Here is a 12,444-nt window from a genome sequence, read left to right on the forward strand (position 1 = left end):
TACAGAAAGCCTCCAGGAACCTCAGCCCTTCACTGCAGACAGGGCACATGTTTTGAGCACACATCTTCTGTTTGGGTCCCCACCAGGCTTGACACTAAGCATATGGACTATTTGTAAACAAGTTCAAAGGACAAAGATATGCCTTGTAGAGAATCTTTGCGAGAGGGCAAAATCCTGGAAATATCTGGCACGTGGTAGGTCTCACCGAATACGCAGGATCTCAAAGCTGTTCTTACTCAAGAATTCCAGAATGTTTAGAGAAGGAAAGGCATTAGTATAACCAACGCAAATGTTGTTTTCGTGTGTTTGAATTGGAAAGTCTGTGAGATTACTTTTCAGCGGAATCACAAGTCACTGCCTAAAAAGACAGGTAGGCAGTTTCAGAGACAAAAGCCAGTCAGGCTTTAGGAGTGGCGAGACTCCCATCCCTCAGTCCAAGGAGACCGGCTTCTACTGCCAAATCTTCTAATTTTCACAAGAGGAGCTAGAAGCTCAGATTTTTATGTGAAATTTCCAGATATTTAAAATACCCTGGGGGTGCTTTTTTATGGCCACCCCTACATTAACCAGGAGTCACCTACTCATTCATGACTGCAGCTAATTAATAAAAAAAAACTCTTTTCTGTATGAAAATAGCAAATTTGCGTTTTGCTTCTCAGAGCACTGTGACATACTGATATGTGATTCTAAAGTAAATAGTTTGTGCCAGGATAGTTGGACCTGCATTCATGCCCCGCCCCCCGCCTGCCTTACAGCAAAAGAGGCTTCCCATCTAGCATCCAGCCCTCATCGTATCCAGGTCCCATCTTACTCCACCTGCTCTTGGACCTGGCTTTTGTGACCTGCCACTGCATTCTGAGTTTGCCCCAGCCACCGATGCTGTTCTCACCTTCTGCCAATGATCACCTGGACGTGAATCCCAGGAATCAGATGTCCTAACTCCTGTGACCTCTCCACAGTTGTCCTGCTTCCTGCATCCTGACGCTCTTTCCTTGGCTCCTTCATTGTCCCCTCTCAGGGTCTTCCTTTCTATTCTCTGACACCCTCCAAGTTCCCAATCTTCTGATGTTCCAAAGGGTTCTGATCCAGGCCTCCTGTTTTTCACTTCACATTGAATTCTTTGAGGAGCTCACCCATACCCCCACAATTTTCAAAACACATGGATGGTTCTCAGGCCCACCTGTCTCCATTCCAGCCCTCTCCTACCCTCAGCGCCTGTATGATCTATTTCTAATGGGTCACACCAATTCAGCAGGTGCAAGATTGGTCACCCAGCATGCTGCTCCTCCTCCTGGGTAACCCTTCTTGAGGGCAAGTCACTGTCATCTACTTAGTTCCTCAAGCAGAAATCAGGCCAACTTCACCAATGTCCCCACTCCTCCTCAAGAAGTCTTGTACCATCTGCCTATTAAGTATCTCCTGAAATCATCACTTCTCCATCCCATCTGACAAAATCATGGTCCAAGGTCACCACTACCTGGCTCGTGGACAACTGAAGTGCAGGCCTCCAGGCTCAGCCTTCAGCCCCAATCCTTTCATGTGAACATGGCCGCATCCCTGCTCTGCCTAAACCCTGCTGTGGTCCCCCACTCTTCTGGATAGATTCTAGACTCCTGCACATGCACTAAAGGCTTTCTAGCTCTCAGGCACCTCTCTGGCCTCTCATCCCCTCCAGCCATGCTGGACCTTGCTTGACTTCCCACATACTATCCTCTCCCACGTGCACCTGGCTCCACCTCCTGCTTCCCATGCCTTCTTCACACCTCACTTCAGCAGCACCCTCACCCATCCAACCTCCCTTGACTTCTCCTAGACCTTTAGATGTCCTTACTATGCACTCCAAAAGCCTCTGTGTGTACCCTGCAATGGCACTTACATTGACTGTAAGCTCTGTGAGGAAAGGGTCCTTGCTCTCTTGCTGCACGTTGTTCCCGGTGCCTAGTGCCATGCTTGGAACACAATGAGCACCCATTAAATGTTTGCTAGGGTTATTTTTTGGCACTAGTGATGTTGAACCAGGAAGGGTCTCAGCCCTTGTCAATATCAATTCTCATTTTAATGAGAAAGCCAAGGTCCAGAGGAATAAACGCCCGGCTCCAAGTCCCCTGTGACACAGAGGAGCAGTCAAACCTAAGACTACTCATTCCTAAATCTAGTGCCCCATTCCCCTGCCCTTCCCCTCCACGCCAGCCAGCCCCAGCTCACACAGCTGCCTGAGCTGGGCAGATGCAGTTGGGGAGGCTCCTGAGCAAGCGCCCCCCACCAGGAGAGCACCTGGTGGAGAGTGTGCAGCCTTCATTCACTACTTCCTCACTGCCCAGGCCGGCCACAGGTGAGGCTACTGTTGGGAAGCCCCTTGGTCTCTAGGGAATGACCAAGGGCAAGCTGCCCCTCTCTGCCTTCCCTTCAGCCCTAGTCTTCAATTCCTGGCATGTGGGGAATGGAATGTGCTGTAAGATCTTGTTCTGCCAAATTTCTGAACTAGAAGCAAGAACCAGGGTAGCATATAACATTTGATCTGGAAAAGCCAATTAATGGTAGGGGGCTAAATTCAACCATCCCGTGACAAAAAGGGAAGAGGCTTTTCCTGTGCATGGAGGTGGGGAGGGGATGGAGGAGTCAGGCTTGCCTTCCCCAGCTCAGGTAACAGCCCCAGAACTGCAGATTAGAACTTTAATACCACTTGAAGTACACAGATTCTTTCGTTCTGGGTAGAGGTTCTCCACCCAGCCGGCTCTTGACCATTCCTGACCCAGGAAACCTCTGCTTTCCCACATGAGTCGCAGGGGTTCTCTCTGCACCATCTTTGAACGCCAAAGCTGGGTAGGCTTTGCGGACATCTCCCTACGCTGAAGATAGGACGGTGGCCAAAGGAGTGCAGGCCTCCGGCAGCAGCCCAGGCCCTCTGGCACACAATTCTCTGGAATCTGTGAGCAAAGGAAGGATCCTAGTGAGAACTGGGCTCAGAAGAAGAGCGGGGGCGGTGCCACCTCTGTAGGAGCCGGCCAGGCTGGGGCGGAGAGGTCGGTCTCTGAGGCCTGGTGCACCCCTTCGCCGTGGATGCGCTGGTGCCGCACCAGGTGGGTCTTACGGCTGAAGCTCTTGCCACACTGAGGGCAGGAGAAAGGGCGGGAGCCGGTGTGGATCGCTTGGTGGCGGACCAGGTTGGTTTTGGAGCTGAAGCTGCGGGCGCAGATGGCGCAGGCGTGGGGGCGACTGCCTGTGTGCACCGCCTGGTGACGGCCCAGGTGCGACTTGCGGCTGAAGCGGCGGCCACACTGAGCACAGGCGAAAGGCCTGGCGCCGCTGTGGGCCCTGGAGTGGGCGACAAGATTGGGCCGCGAGCCAAAGCGGCGACCGCACTGCGCGCAGGCGAAGGGCCGTTCGCCCGTGTGCACGCGCCGGTGCCGCGCCAAGTGCTGTCCGTGGGCGAAGCCGCGCCCGCAGTCAGGGCAGAAGAAAGACCTTTCGCCCGAGGGGGTGCGCTGGGGCGTCACTGTGCCCGACGCAGGGCCGCAACTTGGCCCACAACTTGGCCCACGGGGCACGCAGGCTAAGGGTTCGGCGGCAGCAGGGTCCACGGTGGCTCCCAGTGCGCAATCGTCGCACCCAAAGGAGCGACCTTCGCTGCGGTGCAGACGCTGGTGTGAGGCGAGGTTCTTTTTCCAGCCGAAGCTCAGGCCACAGTCAGAGCAGGAGAAAGGTTTCGGTCCAGGAGGGGACGGGGCGGAGGACTCGGCGGGGGAATGCGGCGAAGAAGGCGCGTTGGGAGAGGGCTGGGCTCGACTAGCTGCTTCGTGCACCCTTTGGTGCCGCACCAAGTGCTGCTTGTGCGTGAAGCTGCGTGCGCACTGCGTGCACTGATAGGGCCTCTCGCCGGTGTGGATGCGCTGGTGCCGGATCAAGTGCGTCTTCTTGCGAAAGCGCTTCTCACACTCAGTGCAGGGGAAGGGCCGCTCGCCTGTGTGGGTCTTCTGGTGCGAACCCAGGTGTATCTTTTGGCTGAAGCGCTTGCCGCACTCCGCGCACGGGTAGGGTCGCTCGCCCGTGTGTGTGCGCAGGTGGCGGGTCAGGTGGGCCTTCTTGCTGAAGCGCTTGTCGCACTCGGAACACGGGAAAGGCCGTTCCCCGCGGTGGCTGCGTTGATGCAGCAGCATGTGGGCGCGCTGAGTGAAGCTGCGGCCGCAGTCCGGGCAGGCGCAGGGGCCCTCGCCCCGGTGCAGCCTTTGGTGCAGCCGCAACGTCAGCTGGTCCCGGAAGCGCCGCTCGCACTCCCCGCAACCATATGGCTTCTCCGGGATCGAGGCCCACCCGGACAGCGCGATCCCGCCTAATGCCCCCGTGGCCCCTGGCTCCAGTTTGTATGCAGCAGCCAGATGTCCCAGTTCAGGCGCTGGGAAAGGGCTGGGAAGTAACGAGAGATGCTGGGGCCATTCGACAGCCTCTCCTGCCTCCTGTTCCTCATCCTCCACCTTCACCTTCCGAATCATCCATTCGTCTCCTGAATAGTCAAAACAAGAATTGTCTAGTAAGCTCAACGCCAGTAGTACTGCCTCCCAGGAGCCCAGCAACCTGGCTTCTGTTCTCTCCACTCTACCCAAAAAGTTCCCGGGAATGACCAAATCCCAAACTCTTCTCATTCTCCTCCTGCTCTGCAGCCTGCCATGCTGATGAACACCTGCCCCCTTCCGTGACTTTTCTCCCAAGCTCTGGGTGGCTGCCCCAGATCTTGCTGTCCAGCAAGCTCCTTTCTGGAACCGTGTCTCCAGTTGAGTAGCTCCCCTGGGTGTCCCAAAAATCGGCTGCAGCTCTGCAGGTTTGTTGCCAAACACCTGACCTTCCCACACCTATCCTTGGCTGATGTTAACATTAGAACAGTATATCTTCTCCCAAAAGGAGACCTTTGGGCCTTGACATCTCCTGCTCTCTACCTTTGTCTGGCCACAGAGTACCAGGGCACCCTAAAAGTCAGTTCCTTCATCTCAAATGCTCCCCCTGCTGCTCCCTTCAGCCAAGGGGGGAATCCCAGTTGACGAGGAGGAGGCTGAAGTTTATAGGACCTGGGTAATTGGTGAATGTTGTCAGCCTCTCCAGAAGCAGGGAGGGCCCTGGGGAGAGCCTTGGCCCAAAGGCAGGATTAAGTTCCTGAGGAACTCTCATAAATGCATCTGTAGGAGAAGGGCCCATGGATCTGTTCTCTCTCTTTAAAGCCCCCAGAAGATCCCCAGTTCTGCTGGAGAACCATTGGACCAAATGATCTGAATTCCTCTCTGGCCCTTAAAGTCCTTCACAGCCCAAGCCTTGGTTACATTACACAGGGACTGCTACAAGTACATCTACTCCCAGTTTCTTCCATTAATCTATTGTTTCCAAACAACTGTCTATTTATCATACTGTGATATGCCTCATATTTTCATTGTGTCACTCTTCTATTCAAGAACCATCAATAGGTCATTTCCCCCCCCCCCAGGATTTAGCCAGTTGTAGGTGCATCTGAGGCTCATCCAGATCTACTCCAACTTTCTTCTTTTAGGTGAGAATGCTTCATTTCCACCACACTGCTCTCCTTCAACCCCAGTTACATGTCACCTTTTCTGCTTCAAAGTCCTTTCTCAGTCTAGACTGTCTCTCCATTCTGCACCCCAGCCAGCTTCTGAGCTGAAGTCTATGCTTCTCTCAAGATGCATTACAAAGCAACATTTTTGACAGATCCAGTCAAAATAAGGATCTCTCACCCTAAACTTCTATAGCACTGACACTTCTTTTCTTATTTGCAACTCTTATATTGGTTCTTTTAATCTTTCATCTTGGTTAACACTGATGCCATCTCAATTACATGTTAGCTTCTGGAAGGGTAGATACATTGTATTATAAATGTATAATAAAATGAGCATTGCCATCATTTATGGAGGGCCAACTATAGATGAAACACTAGCCATACACCATTATAAACCTCACAACAACCATGAAGTTATTGTTATCCTTGTTTACAGATGAACAGATCACAAGGTCCTGGAGAGGGGGTAGTCCATCCTAGAGTGCTCAGTGGGTAAGTATGTCTGTACACCTCTAGGGCCTATCTCTTCCTACCACACTCAGCACAGTCAGTGCATAGTAGGGACTAGATAAATCTTTGTTGGATAAATGTCACTTTATTATTTAGATGTGATATCCCCCAAAAGCTCATATATGAGACAATGTAAGAAGGTCTGGAGGAGAAATGATTGGGTTATATCTTAACCTAATCAGTGAATTAGTCTCTGATGGAATTAATTGAGTGGTAACTGGAGGCAGGTAGGATGTAGCTGGAGGAAGTGGTTCCTTGGGGACGGGGCTATAGAGTATATATTTTGTATCTGGAGAGTGGAGTTTCTGTTTCCTGATCATCATGTAAGCTGCCTCCCTCTGCCAACTCTTCTGCCATGATGTTCTGCCTCATCTTGAGCCCCGAGGAATGGAACCTGCTGCTATGAATTGAAACCTCTGAAGCTGTGAGTCCCCAATAAACTTTTCGTCCTCTGCAATTGTTCTGATCCTTTAGTCACAAAAGCAAAAAAAGCTGACTAAAAGAGTCAACCAAACAAGAGGTGATGAGGTAGTAGCAGGAGAAAGAAGTGATGGGTAGGTTTAGGTACGGGAGAGATGAGTTTACTATAATAGTCTTGGAGAACTTGGTACCAACAAGATCAGTGATGGTTTGGGGAGAAGAGAATGTAGGAGAGAGACAGTGGAAAAGTTGATCCACATCCTTTATCTTCATGGCAACTGTAATTCAGGTGATCAACAGCCTAGGATTAGACCAGGGAAGATGAAGAGGGGAAGTTAGGACTTCTAGCAAGGTTTGAAACAAGGTATATTTCTCTTCGGTGATGAGCCTCTTCGGTTCCACAGTCTACAGGGTGTAATTCTTTTTAGGTGCCGGGAGTTCTATAGCAGAAGGGGTCCAGGGTCTGAACTCTTCTTGATTGGAAGGGCCTGGAGTAGCTGTCTCTCAAGGGAATGGGGTTTGTGAGGCCTCTTGGTGGATGGAGCAACAGGAAGACTCACCTGAGCAGGAGCCCACAGGCTCAGCCTTCTGTGGAGTACATGCCTGTCCTTCTCTGCTGGGAGCCTCAGCTTGTTCTGTCTGGGCTCCTTCCTCTGGACCAGGGGCTTCATGCCCTGGGAGAGAAGAGGAAACCTCAAGGCCTCCAGAAGCATCACAGATGGATGAAGGTCCCCACTGCAGCTAGGAAGCAGGGACATCTGAAACCCCAGCCCATCCCCACCCACAGGACTCTGTCTCCCATCATACCTGCAGGGGCTGAATTCCCAGCTGCCCCCGGGAAACCTCAGGCTCCTTTAAGCAGGGCAGCTGCTAAGGGTGGGCAGGTTGCAGGAGCCATAAGTGAGGAGTTTCTGGAATATGTGTATGTGAGGTAGTGAAAGCAAGGAAGGGCCCTGACCTGAGGCTTGCCTGAGGCTCCTAACAGCAGGACTGTACTTCCCAGACCCCTGAGGGACCCCAGGTCCAAGGCAAATCATTGGTAAGGATCAGAATGTTGAAGCCAGGCCTGTTCCTGCCTTAGCACTCCATCCTGGCTGCCGCTACCTGATATTCCCTTAGCCACCTCCCTAACCTCTTTCAAACCTTGCTCCAATTTTTCCTTCCCAGTGAGGCTTGTTCTTCACCCTCAGTGAAGGGGACCTTCAGTGAAGGGCCTCATCCCTACCTGTAGCCCCTCACTGTGCGTTATTCTCTCCTGCACAGCATTTATCTTCTAAGGTAGCTTATCGTTTCTCTTGCTTTTCCATTTATTGTTAGTTGATTCTGAACACTCTAGGATTAAGCTCTTTGAAGGTAGGGGTTATTGGTCCTGATGGTACTCTAAATTGTCTAGAATAGCAGTCACCATATAGTAGGTGCTTAACAATATGCGGTGAAAGGAAGGAAAATTCCTTCCTGAGACATCCTACATGGTCCCCATTTACATACCTGAGCTTGTACCCAGTGCTCTCTCTTCACTGGAGGAGGACATCTGCCCCTGGACATTGTGAGACCTGTCCTTGGGCTCACTTTGGGGGGCCATCTCTGGCTGTCCCACAGAGAATCCTATTACAGATAGAAGAATGGTTCCAAGTAAACCATACTGTACAGAACTGATGATCAGAAGTGGGGCCCTCCCCTTCCTAGCCTGCTCAAGGATAGGGCTTCCCAATAATAGTGATAAGAGACAACAGCCCAGGCTCCCCAGCAGTCTGACCAGGTATCAATCTCAGCTCCTTTGAGATTAATCAAAGATAGAAGGAAGAAACAGAATAGCTTTAGAGAGAATAAGTTTAAGTTCCAGTGCTGAGTGAGTCCCCATATACACTTGCAGTTTAGCACAACTTCCCTCCTCTGGGCATTCAAACATACCTGGTGACCTGAAAGGATGCTGTCCTACAGGCCCCTAGGGCCTCTGGCTCCAGGGCTCAGCCTCTGGAAGAACTCTACTCTATGCCTTGTAGATGCCCCCTAATCCCACCCCACCCTCAAGTGCCTTCAGTTCTCTCACCCAGAGAGCTGAGGGCCTCCAAAGTCTCTCTCATGGCAACAGGGAGTAGCCCCTCCTGGGGACCAGGTCACAGACCCTAAGGAGAAAAGACTGCCGTCAGGTTCCTCCTGCCAGTTTCCACCTGGGTCTAGAACAGCAGCCACCATATAGAAGGTTAGGCAGGAAGCTCTGTCCAATCTCTCCCTCCTAGCTCTTCCCAGGAGCTCCAAAGGTGATGTCCCCAAACAGGTGAGGGAAATAAGGGAGTATGAATTTAAGAGCAGAGACCTTTAAAGATGGGGGGCCCAAGAAGAAAGGCTTGAAGCCATTTCTGCAAGCTCTGGATGACTTTGGAAATCAGTTCACCCACCTACCCACCCTTGCCTGGCAGGTCTCTCCAGCCAGCCCCAGTTCATTGGCAGCCCCACCCCAAGCACACCCCAGTGTCCTTGCCTGGGGACTGGCAGGAACCATTCTCTGGGGAGAGGGTGGAGGGTGGGAAACCAGGGTGGGGAGTGGGAAACTTCATTTCCTGGGTCCTCCAGCTGTCACTGCAGGAGATGGTGAAACAGGAGCCAGCCCGCAGGGGAGGGAGTGTCAGTTTAGGACTAGGTGGGGGCTCCCCATCAGAGAAGTCCTTGTTAGAGGTAGGAAATGGTCTTGGCTTCTCCAAAAGCCCCTACTTCAAAACCACTCCCTTCCCCATGAGGCTGCTCTGTGCTAGGACACCCCCAGGCCAGAACACCCCTCCTTGCACCCCCTTCCCGGCTCTGTCCCCTGTGGGCTCCTCCCCCTCCCCCAGCAGGCTCCCCTCCCCCTCCCCCCTGCAGCCTTCCCTCTGTCCCTCCCCTCTCCCGGCTCCCTCTGCCTTCCGCCCTCTCTCCCCACCAAATCGGGTAGCCTCCTGGAGCCCCTCCCCCTGCCCCGCCCCTACGGCTCCGCCCCTGCCCGCACCGGCGGGGCCAACCCCTCGCGGCCCCCTCCGGTCGGCCTGACGCCGCCACCGCCTCCCTGACCCTCCGCTCCGGGCAGTCTCCGGCAGCGCTCCGTTCCCCTCCCCCTCCCCGGGCTCTGGGCCGCCCTTCCCCGCCCGCCCGACTCTCCCCCGCTCCATCCCCCTCCTCGGCTGCACACTCTCTCCCTTCCTTCCCCCTCCTCTTTTCCTTCCTCCCCAACGCCCGCCCTCCAGCTCTCAGCTGGTCTCCCCCACCCTGCTCGCCCCTCCCTTCCCCCTCTCCTCCCCCACTCGGGTTTCTCTTCCTCTCCTTTCCTCTCTTCACCTCGGTTCCCTCCCTCCACCCCTCCCCAGCCCTCCTCCCCCGGTCCCCACACCGCCCGCCCTCCCCCTCCCTCCCCCTCCCTCCCCTCTCCCCCCTGCAGCTCTCCTTCCCCTCCGCGGCCCCCGCCTCCCTTCCCCCTCTGCCTCCCCAGCAGGCTCCAGCTTCATTTCCCTCCCCTCCCGGTCCCCAGAACCGCTCTTCCCCTCCCCCTCCAGTCCGCTCCCCAGCTCCCTCGTCCCCCGGCGCCCCAAGGCTGGGGCTACCGGACTGACCCAGCTCACTCCCGACCTTCTCCCTGGCCCTGCCCCTCCCCACCCCACCTCCCCTCCGAACCCCTTTCTCCCCAACACCTCCCTCTCAGTGGTCCTGTCCCTATTTCTGCTCCCCCACAGACTTCTCACCACCCCCCAAGTTTTCCTCCCGAGCAGACCCCACTCCACCTCCCCTCCTCCGTGTGTCCTCCAGAGTCACTCCGGGTCCCGGCCGCTGCCCCGCTCCGGGGCTCACCTGTCAGCGCCCCGCTCTCCCGCCCCTCCCAAAGAGCCGATCCCGGGCGCCCGGTTTTCCTCCGCTCCCGTTCGGCCCACTCCCACTCTCCCTCTGCTCTCCTGAGACTCCCCACTCCCTCCCCTGGGGACCCTCCCGCCCCTTTCCCACCGATTCCCACCCGGCCCCCGCCCTTCTCTCCAGTTCCCGGATCCCTTTCCAGCACTCCGCGACCCTCGCCGCCGCCCCTCCGGCCTCGTCCCCCCCCCCCGCTCGGTCCCCTCCTTTTCGCCGGCGACCCGCGCCCCTCCCCCATCCCTGCCCCGCTCCCGGCGCCCCTTCCCCGGGGGCTGTCACCTGCACGCAGCGGGCTCTGAGTGTGCGCTGAAGGGGAGGCGGGCGGAGCCGCCGGCGCCGGGAGCCTCCCCGGCCCTTACCTGGCGGGCCGGCGGGTCGCCGCGCCGCAGCCAGCTACGGGGACCCAGGCGCCCGGGCCTCCTGCCCGAGCCGGCTCTGCTCACAATGGCGCCCGCTGCCTGCAGCCCGGGTGCCGACTGCCCGAAAGACTGACAGACTGACAGCCCCGAAACTTCACGGGGAGGGGAAGGAAAAACGCCCGAGGGAGAGGGAGCTGGGCAGCGGCGCCCTCCAGGGGGAAGAGACCGAGGAAGCGGGAGCGGAGCCCCGAGGCACCAGGCTAGGGAGGTTGGGGACCGTGGTCTCGGGGAGTGGGGTCGAGGGACGTGCACCGCGGGGTTAGGTGTGCAGGTGAGGGTCCTGAGGCCCGACGCCCGCGGGAGAGGACGGAAAGTGGGAGCTCTGGACCGGGGGGAAGGGGGGAGGAAGGGGAGGAGGGAGGGGAGGAGGGAGAGGAGACCGGGGAGGTAGGGCACTCGGGCTGCGAGGGAGGGTGCTCGCAGCCTCGGAGGGAGGAGCCGGGGAAAGGTGGAGCGCGGGAGGGGGTGAGGAGTTGCCGGGAAGAGGAGGGGGCGTGTTCGGAGTGGGAGCCTGGAGTCTTTAAATCGCGAGTACCGGTCGGGTTTGTGGCCCCGCCGCGGTCCTGCCAGAGACGTGACGGACCGACCGTGGGGCGGGGGGGGGGGGGAGCTGAGAAACTCCTGCCGGTCCCGCTCTACACCCGATCCTACCCGGATCCACCTAGACCCCTTCCCTCCAGCCTAGATTCCCGAGGCTTGAGCTGAGACCCCCTGCGAGAACGGTGGAAAGGGGCCCAAGGAGAGAGGGCCTTCCCCGCCCCCCAGTAGAAATTGGGGAGGAGGTTCTGAGCCAGGACCCCCGGGAGGAGGGGCGGCTGGCGCTGAGGCTGCAAGGGGTGAGGCTGGGCGGTGACTGCATGGGCGGGGCAGGGAGGGGTGACAGAGAGGGGAGGGCCGTCTGTACTAGGTGGGCCCTGCCGGCCTCAGGTGTGGAGGGCTGTCCTCTGAGCCCCGGGGCCTGGCCGCTGACCCCGCCCCGGTCCTGCAGTTTCTCCTCAGCCTAGCGGGTGAGGCTCCACTCCCTAAACTCCTCATATCCCGTCCTCCTCAAGCTAAAACGCGGACTGGTTATTGCAGACCTCCTCCCCACGATCTTTCTGCCTGCTCCCCTGGATTCCGGCTTCCTCCCTCCTGCCTGTGACTTGTGTTTCTTCCAAAGCCCAATGATGCCCTATTCATGACTGCTGGAATCCAGAACTGGAGTAAACCTGAGAAGGGGAGGCCAGTGAATGGCCCTAGTGGACTGAACAAGTGCCCCTGGCTATAGCACCCAATCACAAGAATGGAGACACCTATGGAATCAGAGCACATTGACCCAAAGCAGACCTTGTAGGACACAGTAGCACAGCACACAGCAGGGGTGTCCGCAATGTCTGTGGATGGTGATAGGGAGAGGCCCAGGGACAGCAGGACCTGGAAGAGCAGGTGGTCCTTCCCATTCAGCTTAGAAAGGCTCTTCTGTATAATGGATGCTGACTAGACTGCAGGTCGCCCTGGGAGCAAATGTGTACCTCTGTGTGTGCTGGGCTGGAGCAAGGGTGTCCACATGTAGGTCACAAAAGGAGGAGTAATGTGTGAGCGTTGAGAAAGGCTGGAAGAACAGTAGGCTCACCACACACCCTGGCTCTTTTCCAGGATTACTGGGTCTAGGATGCCAATCCTAGC

General features: G+C 56.3%; 1 protein-coding gene across 4 annotated transcripts; it reads right to left on the reverse strand.

Annotated features, from left to right (window-relative positions):
* Window positions 1-1,926: 1,926 nt before the first annotated feature.
* ZNF467 (zinc finger protein 467) lies at window positions 1,927-11,097 on the reverse strand. Of its 4 annotated transcripts, none has more exons than XM_081288104.1 (6): window positions 10,720-11,097; window positions 8,970-9,067; window positions 8,538-8,613; window positions 7,976-8,092; window positions 7,048-7,161; window positions 1,927-4,501 (listed from the first exon to the last, which is right to left on the reverse strand). In XM_081288104.1, exons 3-6 carry the CDS (start codon window positions 8,569-8,571, stop codon window positions 2,964-2,966), a joined length of 1,803 nt encoding a protein of 600 aa, XP_081144230.1. In that variant the 5' UTR covers window positions 8,572-8,613; window positions 8,970-9,067; window positions 10,720-11,097; the 3' UTR covers window positions 1,927-2,963. The 4 variants fall into 4 exon arrangements, with proteins under 4 accessions (XP_081144230.1, XP_081144228.1, XP_081144227.1 ...); XM_081288102.1 differs by having other exon boundaries at window positions 10,640-11,097; XM_081288101.1 differs by lacking the exon at window positions 8,970-9,067.
* Window positions 11,098-12,444: the final 1,347 nt, after the last annotated feature.

Source organism: Spermophilus citellus (genome assembly GCF_964194105.1).
Source record: "Spermophilus citellus genome assembly, chromosome: 3".
Taxonomy (NCBI): Eukaryota; Metazoa; Chordata; class Mammalia; order Rodentia; family Sciuridae; genus Spermophilus; species Spermophilus citellus.

Bases quoted from the DNA above. Each gene is read 5' to 3' on its own strand.
- ZNF467 (XM_081288101.1), bottom strand. From the start codon at position 8,571: ATGAGAGAGACTTTGGAGGCCCTCAGCTCTCTGG. The intron at 8,093-8,537 runs GTGAGAGAACTG...TATCTGTAATAG, and splicing joins GGAGGCCCTCAGCTCTCTGG to GATTCTCTGTGGGACAGCCA. The intron at 4,502-7,047 runs GTGAGTCTTCCT...TTGACTATTCAG, and splicing joins GCCTGTGGGCTCCTGCTCAG to GAGACGAATGGATGATTCGG.